The sequence below is a fragment of the Alosa alosa genome, chromosome 14, assembly GCF_017589495.1.
Source record: "Alosa alosa isolate M-15738 ecotype Scorff River chromosome 14, AALO_Geno_1.1, whole genome shotgun sequence".
NCBI classification, from domain to species: domain Eukaryota; kingdom Metazoa; phylum Chordata; class Actinopteri; order Clupeiformes; family Clupeidae; genus Alosa; species Alosa alosa.
In genome coordinates this window covers 31,691,746-31,708,544 of record NC_063202.1, presented here as the reverse complement: position 1 = coordinate 31,708,544, position 16,799 = coordinate 31,691,746, and the positions used below count along the sequence as shown (strand labels likewise).

Below are 16,799 nucleotides of genomic sequence, written 5' to 3'. Positions count from 1 at the left end.
CAGTTCACATCCCAAAAAAACTGAGGGTACATTTGTAACAACAATATTAATAAAGCCACTACCTATCCGTCGGATCCCATCTCGAAAGTAAGGTCCTCGCTTTCTCACGTGTGATTCTTCATCCACTTTAAGTGATTTGAGGGGCTGTCCAAAGAAAGACACACAAATGTATTATACTCAACACAAAACTCTGATTTTAATTGATGTGCCAGACCTGTCAGGTGGATTGATTTGTCTTGGCAAAGGTCAAGTTCTCATTAATACAGAAATAATTCATTTGTTAACAAAATTGGAGACAAATAAACCTTTTTTGTACATAAAATAATCTCTTATCAAGGCCCGTCTTTTGTAAATGTTTTGATTTTTTTTATTGAACTGCTTCAATTGGTATTAGATCATTACATGGCTTTTCATTATGCTGTAGAATGCTCCTTTCACTTGAATGGGCCTTCCCAACATTCGTTGTTCGGATAATTTTGTATAACAGACCGTTGCTATGTATAACAGACCGCTGTCAAGAAAAAATAGTTTGTGTGCCGCTGATTTAAATCTTTCATATTATTCTGCAAGTAAGCTAGTTGGCTCAATAGATGGTCCAAGACAGCCTTATTTGCAGATAAATGTAATGTGTTTGCATCTGTTATTTTTGGATTTTGTGAAAGTTAGTGAGAAAAGAGACACTGCATTCTAAAAAAGCTGTTGTAATCCCAAAACTCGTCTTAAATGTTGTTGTGTGAGCTAACTACCTGACGTTAGCAATTTAACAAGCTAACTTAACCTCCACTGCCAGTTAACAGTGATGTCAGTCAAGTTCTATTTGTGTGAGAAACTATTTGTTTTCTCAGCGGAAGCCACGAAATCGGGCCCTGTTGCCCTGTTATTTTCCGATAATGACCGGGGGACAACACATTATTCCTTACTTAATTACAACCTCAATATCCCAAAATTGGGAAACAACGTAAAATGTAAATAAAAACAGAATGTGATGATTTATAATGTCACATAAACCACTGGAGGAACATTTCACAACTAATTAGATTAGTGTTTCTCAAAGTGTGGTCCGGGGAGCTATCCCAAGTGGTCCGCCAGCAGACGTGGTAAAATATAATATTTGCAATATTGAACCAACTTGTGTGTAAATCCAAACAGTTCTGCAACACTGCCTATGTAAACTACACCAGTTTAAATCATATGAATCCTTAACACAATAAGCAAGGTGCAAAGATGGTAAGTGAGTAGGCCTATTGTGTAATGTTTTTTTAGCTAGGTAGTCAGTAAGGTTTTTTTATTGGGTAAGTGGTCCATGGTCTGAAAAAGTTTAAGAAACACTGAATTAGATTAATGGCCAGCATAGTTGAGTATATATATATATATATATATATATATATATATATATATATATATATATATATATATATATAAAACTATCATTCCAGAAAGGGAGAGTCTCTCAGGAGTAAAGATGGGGAGGTATTCACCACTCTGTGAAACACTGAGTGGTAAAATAGTGTAATAATACAGTGTAACAATTAGGGCTGTCAAAATTAACATGTTAATCGCTGCGATTAATTTTGACATACATAACGCGTTACAAAATGTTAACGAAATTAACACATTGTGTTTATCTATTTCCTTTGTGGGCGGCTGATGTCATGTAACGGAAGCCACAAAGACCTGAAGCCGCAAGCCTGAGAGTTTATTTTATTGTCTATGGAGTTAGATGAAGATGGAGAGGAACTTCAGGAACTTGTAAGCAAAAAGTTTCAGCTTTAAAATTTGCCTAATCAGTGATCAGTGCTGCCGATACCACCACACGCATTACACACTTGTCCGTAGGGCACCAAGAGACAGCAGGGACCAAAATTTAGCCAATAAATAGTATCTTTACTGCAAACTGCTTTTCACTCTTGTTAGAGAATGTTTACAATGTCAAAATGCACCAACAGCATGTTATACAAAGATGATACTTTCCGGGTCCTCTCCATTAAGATCCAACTTGAATGTATGCTACTCCTTTTAATTGAGAACGTGTCTGAGCACGCACAAGAGGGAGAGAAAACAAGTGGCAGGTTCCGGCTGGCTTGCCATTGTTGATGGTAATTGGCATCTCCTTTTTAACACTTTGAATGCCGCACTGTTTTCGGAAGCTTTGGCCCAGAGTGCCAGCAATCTAGATCATCGTTGACAATTTTCTGTAGAGCCACAGCGTATTTTGTTATAGCTATGGACACATACTATGGCTCGTTTGAAAGGTGAGACTTTAAGCTCTGAGTGGGTACAAACCCTTTTTTTCCTACTTGCCTCTGTTCCTGAGAAATCCCAAGCTAAACAGTGGCTTGTTTTCATCAAAATCCCTGTTTTTGCTTTTCTAGAAATGGATATAGCGTCTTTCATGAAAAACTGTTGCCTGTAAAGTTTCCAGGAAGTGACCTAGCAAGACCTGGCGAGACTGCCACCTACTGATAAACCCATGAAAATGGCCTGGTGTTGACCTGACGTGCATGCGTCACTGATTCAACCCAAAGCGGCAACCATCAAAAGCGGAGTTATTATAAAATGTCCAGATAAAATGTTCAGATCGTATGTTTTCATGAGTTTTCGATCTTCATCTATTTCAGTTCTATTCATTATAGAGTTCCCAAAATCGCACATAAGGTGTGTTAGAGTGTCTATTTTCGTAATTAAAAAAAAAGCTAAAAACGCAATATTGCATTTTTGGCACTCAATGCATGGGAACGAAAACGCAATATTGCGTTTTTGGCACTCAAAGTGTTAATATAAGACACTTATAAAAGGAAATCATGAAGGCAACAATGACGAGGTTAGAGGAGATTGCATATTTATCCGTTTCCCACTACTGACCAGTTAAACTTGACATATATATAGACTGCACTCACTGTGATTTGGAAAAATAAGTATAAGTATACTCTTTTGAGCGCTAACCAGTAGGCCACGGCTGCCCCTAAATGGACAAGACTGAACAGACAGAATGGACTAAAATGTACAAGAATATAGGGAATGGGGGGGAAAGATGACTGTTTGGATATAATGGAAACCTATGGAGCTGCATCGAAGTGGGGAGCGAAAAGGGCTTATATTATACTTACTAAATCTTTAAACAAATGTGAATAAAAGACACAAAATAAGGTTGGTGTAAGAGTTATCTGTGTGTTCATGGGATTTAGGTGACCATTATATTCCTATGTTTTGCTCTTTCCAGTTTACTAACAAGAGTGTCAGGATTGTAGTCACAGTCAAGCTGCCTGTGGCTGACTATAACTAAGTTCGGCAAGCTTAACTTTACATGTATTTCCTACAGCTAGGTGAGATAATTATGTTATACTGAAGTTCCACAGTTAGCAAGCTAACCGTTTTACATTGCAGTTTATTGGAGTTAGCTATGTCCTCGCAATTGGGGTTGTAGGGGCTAAATCTTTTTAGTTAAAGCCCCGCGGTGGTCGCTACTGTAGACTGGGCACTTAATTGATGCGCATGAAGTCTGGTTACATATGAAGAGAAGTTCAGATTTGTTCACAGTTGATAATTTATTCTCACCATGTTGTTGCAATAATCCACAAAGGTACACATACACCCACAAGTAATGTCCAAGCACACAATAGGTGCCAAGGTTACCCAATGTAACACACCTTTAGCAATATCTTAAAAGCGATCAAAAAGCTATGTGCTCCACCTCCGTCAAGCAAAACCTGACACCCACATGAATGTTCCCACCTATATTGTGTGAACCCAATTAGGGTAATGAGTCACCTAGTGTCCTAATTAAAAACAAAACAATCAAAACATGAATCCAAATGTCTCCCACAGGGGTATTGGAAACTAATTAGGTTGGTAATATACACAGTTTTGACATCAGTCAGTTACATTTACATATTTCTTCATAACTGCTGTGTTAGTAAAAGGATTGAATGTCCTGTGAATTAATAACTAGATGTAACGTGTGACTACTGGCTGTCTTTCCTATTGGAATCAATGATATATTGATGTGCTGTTAGTACATGGGGGGAGGGGAGAGATTGCTCTGTTTTGTTTGGTATTTACTTTGAACGTCAACAGAAGTGACGTCATGCAGGAACTCATTGTGCACCTTTAATATTGTGCTATATGTGGCACAAACAATGTTAGAGTTTGTGGACTAGCCATAGGCTATATTTGAGCTGGTTAAAAAAGATCATTATGAGATTGGTGTGGACATATTGGGCTTAAAGTGACAGTGCACCATTTACAAATGAGTTAAACCAAAGTCCTTTTAGGCAAGTCCCTCCACTCTGCGGCTATTATCGCTTTTTGGGCACTTATCGGGCATCTATTTCAGCAGAAATGTGCGTGTGCAAAGCTTCACAACACCAATCTTGCTCCAGCGGCGAAATCACAACACATGATTGGCACGATGTCTTCACAATACACCACATTATTGGCTCAATGTATTCACAACACAGCACATGACTGGCTCAATGTATTCACATGTCGACGTTTTGGCGCGGAAGGGGGTGTGATATGTTTAGACAAGTGCCATATTGGCGTTACAAACTAACCCCATGCATTTCTATGGAGGGTTTTTGAGTGCTGTGTCTCCTCATTAGAAAGTCTCTGGTTAAACGGCATCAAATGAGTAGTATTTATTAAGAAATTAATACTTTAACAAAATTACAGTGTCATTTTTAACATTTAAATAATATAAACTGTTTTACTTTTACTGTTGTGGTTACTCTTTAATTTTGTGATTTATGTTGAATTTAATGCCAGTTAAGTAGCTTTAGTCTTTAGGGAGAAAATGTACTTTTTAATCGTGATTAATGTAGATTAATTCATTTCAAAATTTGAGATTAATTAGTTTTTTTTTATCATCTATAATATGTACTACAATATTGTGATATACTGTCTGTACTTTTGTAGTATTGGTGCACCGTGCAACACTACCTGCTAAATACCTTTGTTGGTTTCAAATTATTTCAAAGACAAATTGAGGGTTATTCTTTTTTCTTGAAAGGGCACCAACTAATCAGATATGACTACATCAGTGAAACAAATTAAGATGAAACAACATAAAAATCCAAAGACATAACAGGACTGTCAAAACTGTCAAAAAGAAACTTACTATGGATTCTGCATCCCCATCATCTGCTCCCTTCTCACTGGCTGGCACAGGTGTGTAGTCAGCATTAACCCACATACTTTCTTCTTTGTCCAAGTTTGACAGGTGGTCTCTTGAGCAATTTTGAAGAAAGGGTTTTCCTGTGGGAAATAAGTGGAATTCTTTGTGTTCATCAGAAGAAAATGTTCTTCTCTATCTCCCATAGTACATTATTAAGGCACTACTGCACAGGGAAAATCCATACAGAGACATTCATTTAAAAAACATATAGGTCTTCCTTTACTTTATCTGTTTAGCCTAAGGGCAAAGAATTTCAGGCAGTAAACCAGGCCATATTATATCAACACAGTTTGATATAGTGTTAGTATTATTATTTGATATTAATTTAAATGAGTTTTTTTCATTAAGAACTTTATATTGGTTATTAAAAGGTAAACAATTGGCAATTTCCTTACTGTTTTCTCAGTTTTTGCTTCTTTTTCGTTGGCTCTGTCGTGACAAATGTCTGAGAAACTCCATCGCTACCTTTTTCTAGCTTGTGCCTGGCATGTATGTGTATTTGAATGCAGTAAAGCAATTCGTTACACTTGTTATACTTCCTGACACTGAGGCTGTTGGCCCGCCGGCCCACAGTTGCAAGGGTGGTTTTTCAGCTCACAGGCACTAGGGGGAAGCGAGACGGCCACCATTCAACCCGAAAAAAGTCATATAACCATTCCAATGACTCTGAAACTGTTAAATGAAGGTAAGCTAAAAAACTTGCATATTAAGCTAAAAAACCTGCATAGTGTGTCTTTAAAAGAACCCCACAGTTTTGCTACCAGTCTGTTACCTATATACATTTTCATTGAGATCAGTTTTGTTGACAGTTACAAAGAATAGTCCATTGAGATTAGTTATGTGCCGTCATGAATTTTGTGTTCTGACACTTGAGGTGACGTGCCTAATTTAACTTCATTAAAAAGATTCATGAAAACCGCCAATAAACGGCCTATTGTGGAAATATTGATTTGACTGTCATTGACTAAAATAGACATTGATACAACTAGGATTGATGTGCTCCGGACCTTTGCCTGAGGAAATTTTGCGTAACTGGACCTTGCAGAAGTTTAATTAAACACCCCTGCTCTATATGCTCCCACTTGGACAAACCATTAAAACAACTGGATTTTCTATCATAGCTATGCTGATGACAGCCAACTTTACTTAGCTTTATCGCCTAATGACTATGGTCCCCTTGAATCTCTTTGTCGGTGTCAGTGTATTAACAATATCAACAACTGGATGTCTCAAAATGTTCCACAGTTGAACAAAGAACTACTACTTCAAGAATCTCCATAGAGTGCTGCTGTTCACTGGGTGCTTGACTAGTAATCATTCTATGTTGTTTTTTATGTGTTTTAATTATTATTTTTTAAACACTTTTAAACTATTGCCATTTTTATGCGTTTCAATTATTACTCCTTAAACACTTTTAAACTATTGCCCTTCTATGCTTTTATTAGCTATTCCTGTGTGCTTGTGTTTATGTAAAGCACATTGAATGACCTCTGTGTATGAAATACACTATATAAATAAAGTTGACTTGACTATGAAGGAATATCTTACAGGTGAAAGAACTAAACATTTTAACTAATAGATATTCCCACAAAACTTCCACAGCTGATTATGTACATTAAAGGAGCATTTCACCGCTGGGAAGATGAATGAGTATTTAAATTGGCTCATTTATGTAGTAGATATGTGGAGTCATCATTGAAGTCAGTGCCTTCCTGATGAGAAAAAGCCAAAAATGTATTTTTTCATGTGGATGAAAGCCAACAACTCCCAGAATTCCCTGCCTTTCACTGCTCTTCGCTGTCCTACCAAGGCACTCCCCCAGGAAGTAGCCAAGGCCTAAGCTACAAGCACACAGAGGGACTCATTAATGTAACATTTTGGCATTAATAAGAATCTAAAATTAAAACGATCATTGTTTTATGTTGCACTCAAGTCCTGTTCTTCATATGGAATTTTTCAAAAATCGCTATTTTGCAAACGTTACCAGGACATCATTAGGCTACTTGTTTGCATGACATTTAACTAATGTGCTACTATTTGCATTTGTGTGACATTCCCCACTCCAGGGAGACAGTGATCCCCTGGCCGCCCTTCCTCCTTCCCCTTCTCGTGTGTGTGTGAGACCTCAGCACAGACGCCTGCAAAGTAGGCCTATATAGGGTAGCCTACCCACTCCCCATACAGTGATACACTATATTGCCAAAAGTATTGGATCACCTGCCTTGATTCTTAAGTGACATCCTATTGTTAATCCATAGGGTTTAATATAACATCGGTGCACCCTTTGCAGCTATAGCAGCTTCAACTCTTTTACAGGAAGGCTTTCCACAAGGCTTAGGAGTGTATTTATGGGAATTTTTGACCATTCTGCCTGAAGCGCATTTGTGAGGTCACACACCAAAGGTGTTGAGGTCAGGACTCTGTGCAGGCCAGTCAAGTATTTTCCAGAAAATACAGATATCTCTCGTCTCAGGGGGATATGAGGGAGGGAAGCACGGTCATTCAAAATTCAAAACCAAACTTGGTGCATGGAGTCGGGTCTCCATCATGAGGGCACACATACAAAGTGGTGCCCTTTGACCTCTAGGGGGCTCTGCAACTAGCAAAAATGCATTTTGGCATTTCAGACGTGTTAATGCACGTAACTTTTGACCCATAGGCCGAAAAATTAGGTATTGTTGGATCCTTGGATCAAGCCTAGTTCAACACACCCTATTTTAAAAAAAACTTAACCTCCTCCCCCCTGGCAAGTGCTACAGATCCCTGCGCACAAAAACAACCAGACACAAGAACAGCTTCTTTCCCTCTGCCATCACTGTAGTGAACTGCAGTTAAGTGGGGTCATCCTCTCTTTGACCATTCACCCACTTATCCCTCACATCATCCCAATATACATCTTGCACACATTACATGCATACATTGGCACTATTACTTCTGTACTTTATATCCACTTCACTCCATGAGAACTTGGGGTGTAAACCGGGATGAAGGAGCCTACCAACTATCCCACACCTGGGACACAGTCCTGCAGGGCCGCCCCCGGCTGTATGAAAAACCACCAGACAGCAGAGGGCCGGACCACCAGACCGGAGCACCCCAGGGGACATCAGGTGGGATGGAAAACTCCATATAAACACATCTCAGACGACGTCACACCAACATCACGTGACACCTCTGATGAAGGCTACAGAGGCAAGGTAGCCAAAACTTGTCAGGTACACAAATTTACCTTATTGGCTTGTACAGAGAAACAGTGTAAAATAGTATAACAGTAGGCCTAATGAACCTTTTCAATATAAAATATGAACTTTCAGTGTTATACAGTCTCTTTGTAAATTACGTTTGATTAAAACTTGTTTCATTTGTTCTGGCTATCCCCGCTATTTGGATCTTATCAATGAACAATGTCTCAACACTAAATGAATGATGATCCCTAATTGTCATCGGATAGCCTAGTCATATGGGTAGACATTCAGTGTGTTTGAAATAATTAATTTGATCATATTTTCCATCTTTGCAGAAGAAAAGTTTTGTGTAAAGGGAATTAAAGGCATGTGTCATATAGACACTACTAGCAGGTGCAGTTTGGCGATTTGAGAGAATAAATGGTTATTATTTGGGCTATTATTTGGAGTTTTACGATATGTAAGTATACTTGGCCAATAAAAACTGATTCTGATGAACCACACCTGAGCAAGCACACTTTGCAGTTCCTCGGAAGTGTTATCTAGTTTTCTTTTGATAGAAATCTCCTTGAATGGGCTGTCTGAGCACTTTTTGTCAACTGTTGGTTGAAACAAGTAGCCTAATTATACTTTTGCTATTATCACAACCAAAACTATATATTTAGGCTACATGACATAGCCTATCTCTGCCTATTACTAGCTGAGAATGAGCCAACCACGAAACAAACTCGAGGTTAATTTCAGCTAAAACATTGTTTTGTAGATGACATGCAGTCTCCAAAACTGTACCGTTTCACATTGGCTCATAATTCAAAGCGTTGGGAATTTTGCCGCGTTTGCACCGTTGCCTAACTTGTGAATATTCAAATAGCCTATAAAAGAACATACAGATGAAAAAACGAAAAATATGGACGACATCTTTCACCAATTTGGTCAGATGATGCGTTTGTCATTTGTGATTGATCGGTTAGGCTATTTCTGTTGACGTGGATGATGATCCATGGACTTAGACTACCCTCACAAATACCTTTCTTCAGCAACAACAAAAAAAAAACATAAAAAATTACTTAATGGTGCAAGCGGTTAGCGAACGTGGACAGAGTCAATAGCAACGGCACCGTTTTGTTAAAACACATTATAGGCGACTAAAACATAGCGTTACGCGCTATCAGTCTAATAGCAGTACCATTTTGTTTCATTGAATAAAACTATATCTTACCAGATTCATTGGCATGCTTAGTTCCCTCCTGATAACCTCCATACCCATCCATTAGAGCGAAAAAATCAGGATTAGGCCTACGATAATTATGTGTAAAACGTTATCAGTTATCTTTTACTTGATTCCCCCCCCAGTGCGTCTGTATAACCGGCATACAAGTAGCCTACTGTTCGTGTCCCCTTCCATCATACGGTCTTCAGATGCGCGCGCGAGGATGCGTTGGTCAAAATTAAAGCAAGGAGTGAGTGGGTGTGAGAATTGCTTTGGCTTCTTGTATTAGCATATGCTTCCTCTCAGTTTAACACGTTTCCATTACATTGGCAGATTATTTGCGATCAAACCATTCAAGGTTTACAGTCAAGCCATTACGTAGTAGCCTACATTTCCCGACATAGGCTATATAGCCCACCCGGTAGGTGATACAGAGACAGACAGAGAGAGAGACAGATAGATAGATAGATAGATGGATAGATGGATAGAGCCGGTTGCACCAACTCTGGAAAACCTTTTTATATGGTTGCACCAACAGAATTTATGAGATATAATGATGTAATTAGTTTGCACTGCATCACATGGACTGTAAAAACTACTATGTGAAGAAGTGCTTAAATTTTGACCTCACTGAATAGGCGAACATTTACAGTTTTAGCGAGAGGAAGGCTTACGCCTAGGTTCGACTACATGTTTATTCAGTAGACCATTTAGTGTTCTCCACAATCCCAGACTTTCATATTGCATACTTGTTTACATGGAAAACAAAATGGGCTATAGTGACATAATGTGAAGAGCGTTGCTAACATTTTCAGCATTTAACAATGCTGCTGGGCTGTGGAGTGTTGCATTCAAAGTATGCTATTCTAATGTATGTAGGATTTTCTGAAGGCTCTCAAAATATTTTTTTCTCTACGTGTCTGGCGGGACTACGTGCTGGGCCACTCGGAGGTTGCTACTGGGCCGCCAACTGAATAGCCCTGGTAGAACAGGGGACTCAAGACACAGCCCTGTGGGATTCCTGTATTCATTGTGACGGAGTCAAAGGTGAACTGGCCCATTCTCACTACCTGGGGTGTTTCAGTAAGAATGTTCACAACCCAGTCACTAAGCGTGGTATTCAGTCCAAGGTTTTTCAGCTTAGAGGGAAAAATGGTGTTCAAAGCTGAACTATAATCAATAAACAGCAGCTTTACCTCAGATACAGTGGTGTGAAAAAGTGTTTGCCCCCTTACTGATTTTTTTTTATTAGAAGAAAAAATATCAACACAAAAGACAAACAAGTAAACAAAGGCAAGGAAAACAAACACCAAAAAAACGTGGTGCCAGTTAAGGGACCAGGCCCGCAACAACTCATGCAAGTCCAACTACACCCACCCAGTTCGTAAAGGGTCTAGGCTGCTGCTTGTTCAGCCCCAATACCCAAACCCCTCTAAGGAAGAAATGAAGACATAAAAAACAAGCAAATTTATCTGCCAATGGATTAAGAAAATATATCTTAAAATTTCAGATTTAAGACAATTTGTGGAGACAAACACAAGCCGTGGAAACATTATTTTTCGTTGATCAAGCACTACAGAGCTTGGCCCGGTATAGGGCAGTGAGCCCAACGTTTCTCAAATAGCATTTTTTAACCAGTAATATTGTTCAAAACAGCACCAAACCTCATCAGTAGCTTGCTCAGGGTCTGTAATAAACCCGGAGTTTATTACAGAAGACTGTTAATCTCAAAGGAGAATGAGATCTCACACGGAGCATGACCTCAATTGCCGGAAGGTAAGGACTTATACAGTATGAACTTTCCTTTGAGAGGAGCTGGTAGGGGAACAGTTGGTAAGTGTTCTTAACAGTCTTCTGCAATAAACTCCAGGTACGCTAACTACGTTGAGGTGCTTTTACATTACAACTTTGCTGATTATGTTGCACCACAAAGAAGACTATTATCTGGACATGCCTGCAAATTGTATCATTTTTCTTTTTGCATGTTGTAAGAACAGTCAGACATTGAAAATTCAATGGAAGTATCAGCATTGAGAATGATGTATGTTTTTTTTGGCTCTGTAACCATCAACTTTGCTGATAACATTTCAGATAGATGCCAGTTAGCGCATTAGCAAGGTTTTTGTGCAGTGGTGTAATGAGCCAACACCGGGCCCTTATGCAGGATTATCAAGGCAGGCCCCCCACTACAACACGTGATAATGCAATGTCCATGAGTAAGCCTATAAATAGGACAGGATACAGCACACACGCACCATAGCAAAAAATACTGGTGACGGCACACTATAACTCATGAAAAAACACTGCTTGTGACTGTGCACCATACCACGTGAAAAAAAAACTGAATACAAGGCACCATAACACACTGTAACTCCTTGTCATCACTGCACATATAGGCCTAGGCCCAAATACATGAAAATATGCTCACTTACATCATAGACTAGCTGCATTTTCCGACATTTTCTGACCAATCGACAGTATGGCAAGTCCAGAGATGACTCTGTCCCATTGAGCTCGGCAGGTAGCTTTATCAGTTTCAATTTAGAAAAAGTAATGCTCTGCAGAGGCCACTGTCTCTGGGATGGTAATAAAAAGCATGAAAACAGCGCAAACCTCTCCGAAACTCGCTGTGATGCAACTGTTCTCGATTATCAGCATCTTCGTCAGCTCCTGCAGTTTTCATTTGTGAAATACGGTCTTTTAATCATGCACGGAATGGAATGACAACAGTTGTATTGGAAAATCAGTAGCCTAGGCCTAGTCATCATCTTGGTAAATCTCCACCAGCCGGTTTGCTTCCAAAAACAGCAGTGCAAAGTGTCTCAGGCTGTAGAACTTTTGAAATTGTCCAAGTTCAACGTGTTTCCTCTTTCGCAATATGCATGTTAGCCTAAAATATCCCACAATCCCCATTCCCAATTTAAAACAAATTACACCAAAATCCATTATAGTTCATTTCATAAATGTATTTACAGTAATGATCACTAAAAATGTATTCATTTTGTATTGACATATATTTGTGTAATTACTTTATATATGGTAGCCTATTTATTTAGTCAGATGACATTCTTAAAGAGGGATATCGTAAAATCGAGCAGGAGCGTGTTACAGTGAAAGGCACGGCCGCGGGTAAATTTTTCGGAAGGGGGCCCAGTCGCGAATCCATTTCTGTCAACGTCTTGCGGGCCCCTGACTGGCTCGGGCCCGTAAGCAATGCATACCCTGCTAACCGATAGTTACGCCGCAGTTTTTGTGTAAACTATGCTGTTGATGTTGTTTCATAGTCTTTTGCTTGTGTGTAGTGTCTACTGTAATGCTTTCTACACTGGCATCGATCAATCCCAGCTCCACCGCCTGCAGATGGTTCAGAACTCAGCCGCCCGACTCCTCACCTGCACTAAAAAACGCGAACATATCACCCCAGTTCTGGCTTTACTCCACTGGCTCCCCATCCGCTACCGCATCAATTTCAAACTCCTCTTGTCTGTGTACAAATCTCTCCATGGTCTGGCCCCCACCTACCTGTCTGATCTTCTCCACCACCATTCCCCTTCCAGAGCACTTCGGTCAGCAGACCAACTGCGGCTGGAAGAACCCAGGGCCTGAAAACTAGGGGGGACAGAGCCTTTTTAGTGGCAGCCCCTAGACCCTGGAACTGCCTCCCCCTCCACATATGTTCAGCTCAGTCTCTGAATGTTTTTAAGTCCCTTTTAAATACCCACCTCTTTTCACTTGCTTTTGGCTAGTGTCTCCCTTTATGCCCTAGTGTTTAGTTTTAATGTTCCTTTTTCTGCATTTCTTAATTTATTTTAACTGTAGCCCTTTTTGTTTTTGTTCCTTCCTGTATTTATTTATTGCACTTTACTGTGAAGCACTTTGGTGCGGCTAAGCCGTCTGTAAATGTGCTATATAAATAAAATTGACATTGACATTTACATTGTAGTTACTGCTATACGTCCACAAAAGTTTGTGATTGCTTTAAGTAGTGCTACTTGGCATGAGCTCACGCGAGCTGTTTAACACATCCACTAGCATATGGTACACACCTCTTCTTTAAGCATACACAGTTTTTCCCACAGAATTGGATTCAATTTGTGGCGGTAGCTGAATTTGACAACGGGGGGTTATTAAGATCGTCTTGGTAGTGTATAGGTCTAATTGAGTGCCGGTCACTTTAAGACGTTTGAGGGAACCCTTGCAATTGTAACACAGTTGAAAGGCTTTAATAGCAATTTAGCAGATTTAATAGCAATTTAGCCAGAGGTCTTCTATGCAATGCTTCTATGTGGCAACAACAATCCTTCAACAATCGTGAATATTTTGTTAAATGCACATGCAGAGTGCTACGAGAGAGCAGGGCGGGCCAAGGAAAGGCTGCGTGCATAAAAAGCGCAGCTCAATGGCAATGCAAGGATTTGACCTTATATTTAATTTAAATTAAACATAGAATATTCATCTGTGGCGGCCGATTTCGTGGCGCCCCGCCACAGATTAGTCAATGTATGGGAAACACTGATACATCTAGCTTTTATGTTGGCTAACTGTATGCTGTGGTGATATCAGAGCAAGACGTTAGAGATGGCGCATGAGTGCAGTGCCTCGTTTAAAAAAAAACAAAAAACTCAATATTTAAGTAGCATCAAAATGAGGCACCGAAATCCACGTTGTTATTCAATATCGTTACTAATCTTTGCGTCGATGCCATATTAGAAGCGAGTTTAGGTGCCCAACCCTAGTTATTAATAAGTTGTTATTGTTAATGTTATTATACAACTTAAATGAACTTGTTAGATTATAGCATGTAGGCTTTTGTGTGTGATACAAAGAAAGCAGCTGCCCTATGAATAGTTTTTTTGTTTCAAAATAGCATCTCCCCTCTTAGCTGAACAGGACTAATTAAATTATTTTCTTTAGTGTTACACCAAAGGTGAACATTTCTTTCCAGACCCCTTTTTTTGAATCACCTTAAATGAAATATCATGACCACAAGAACTTACAACACCACTACCATGGTGTGAAATGAGAAAATGATAAATCAGCAATAACAATAGTATCCATCACTTCCTCAAACTTTAACTCCACACTCCTACACCAGAAAGAAGACTGTATGATAATCAGACACGCCTGTAAATTGGATTATTTTTCTTTTTGCATGTTGTAAGAACAGTCAAACATTGAAAATTCAACAGAAGTATCAGCATTGAGAATGATATATGATTTATTTGGCTCTGTAACCACCCTCCTCTGTGAATGTTTTTGTAGTAGGCAAGAATGAATTTGGGCACATCCCCCCTCTCGCATTCATTCATGCGAGGCTACCTGTTTCAACCTGTCAGGCAGGTATTTCCACCAAAGCCCTAGCAACTGCTTTGCTTTCTCAGCCTGAACCATGTAGGCTAGGGTGTGTCCAGTCGGTACATTACATGACCATTACCAAGTAGGCTAACACTAGTCTGTGCATTTACCATGTAGGCTAATTTTAAGATAAGGTTAGGCTAATCTATTTCCATCAATGTGATTTCATTAATTTCACCGTTCATCAGTTCACATTGTGATTAGATTGCTCTCTTTAACAAGTGTCTCTTTAACAAGTGTTTCTTTTTCGAACACAAGGGGATGGGGAATAGCCATATTTTGAATATTGACGGTGGCAGCAGCGTGAACCGGCTTGGATATTTGGAACTCCAAATCATAGTTAGGCTACTTTGTCCAGAACTCATGCCGACCGTAGGCTAGGCTAGCTAGCAGCAAACAGACCTCATCTGAAAAGCGGACATGTCAAAAGCTTGCCTGTCAGACAGAGACTCACAACACAAGACGCTTCAAAATCCTAAATTATCTCATTGTAGCCTATTTTTTTAAAATACCTTTAAAGTTGATGTCTAAGCTATATTTGCATTTCTTCTTCATCATATTGCCTGTGTCACAATTATCCTTAAAATATTTGCCACTATAACAAAATATCCTATTCTGTTTAATAGCACGTGATGATAGGCTACACATTACCTGTAGCCTACACATAACTACACCAAATTGGCGAAAACAGCCTGCTGCTCGTGATTGACTGGACCCACCCACTCAATTCAAAATTGCCTACTTTACGTAAGCCTAGGCTAGGTTAACCGAGACCAATAAAACAAAATGTAGTCTGAGACCAAACTTACCCGAGGATTGTCAGTTTGGTTGCATTAAAACGCTCTCTGAATCATCCACTTTGAAGAGCCGTGTCTGACCTGCGCACACCTGTGTGACGTGCGGATGTAGCCTTGGTGCACTGAGGTTGCAACGATGTGTCTCGGTCTCTTCAGAGCGGAAGTAACCTATCCTGATCGAGTGAGGAGATTATTCATGGGTTTCATCAGGTCCCTTGCCAGAGGTGTAGGCCTATAAAATAAAGCACCTATGAATGCATGCATGGCGTTCAATGCTATATGGCAAGGGACCTAATGAAACCCCATCAATAGGGACTGGCTGATGATTTTACGTTCGTATACCAAAACCCAAGATTTTGTAGTTAGCCTGTTAAGCCAACGAGAAAAGGCCTACAACCTTCAAGTAGCATAAAAACAAAAGTTAGCCTTGGTGGATCACCCTAGCCTATTGCACACTGCACATAGCCTGCTAATGCAAAATCAGCACGTATAGCCTATTGAAAATGATAAAGGCAGCACGTTTTGAAAATGCTAAAAGTTTATGGCCATATTGTAATGCTTGACTGTCTACACTTGGCTTATTTCGATAGTATTGCTAATTTTAGCGAGCGTTCTGTGTGGTTTAGGCCTACGTGATCCCAGTTTGCTGGAATGTATGTCACAGAACTAGCCTAGCCTGGTCCTAGCAGGTTCCTTATGGGTTCAATTATCCAAATCAATTTTCTAAACACAAACGGACATTTGGAACTAGAAATGTAATGCCAGAGGAATTACAATAGTGGATGGAAAGCTGCTGGCTTAATGTTGGTGGGGAGGAAAAAAACATTGAATCACTTAATCTTTGAGTTCATACAAACCCTCGTCCCAAAAAACCTTGTGTGTCAAGGCGTTCTTGAGATATAACACTCAAGGTGTTTTTGACCTTGACATTTGACCTTTGACCTCCAACATCAATTCACTTCATCTTTGAGTCCATACAAACACTCATACCAAATTTCAGGCATGTATGTCAAGGCATTCTTGAGATATTGGGCTCAGAGTATTCATGGCCTTGACCTTTGACCTCCAACATCAACTCA

General features: G+C 39.6%; 1 protein-coding gene across 3 annotated transcripts in view; it reads right to left on the bottom strand.

Annotated features, from left to right (window-relative positions):
* Positions 1-15,847, bottom strand: part of ano1a (anoctamin 1, calcium activated chloride channel a) — a 126,726-nt gene extending 110,879 nt beyond the window's left edge. Inside the window, exons 1-4 of one of the 3 annotated variants that reach the window (XM_048262790.1) lie at positions 15,733-15,847; positions 13,091-13,177; positions 5,117-5,253; positions 63-144 (exon numbers count right to left, since the gene is read on the bottom strand). In XM_048262790.1, the coding sequence (XP_048118747.1) occupies positions 63-144; positions 5,117-5,191 (157 nt within the window). In that variant the 5' untranslated portion in view covers positions 5,192-5,253; positions 13,091-13,177; positions 15,733-15,847. Of the gene's footprint in view, positions 1-62; positions 145-5,116; positions 5,254-9,577; positions 9,954-13,090; positions 13,178-15,732 lie in introns of those variants that run through there. The other 2 variants (XM_048262789.1, XM_048262788.1) reach the window with 2 other exon arrangements.
* Positions 15,848-16,799: the final 952 nt, after the last annotated feature.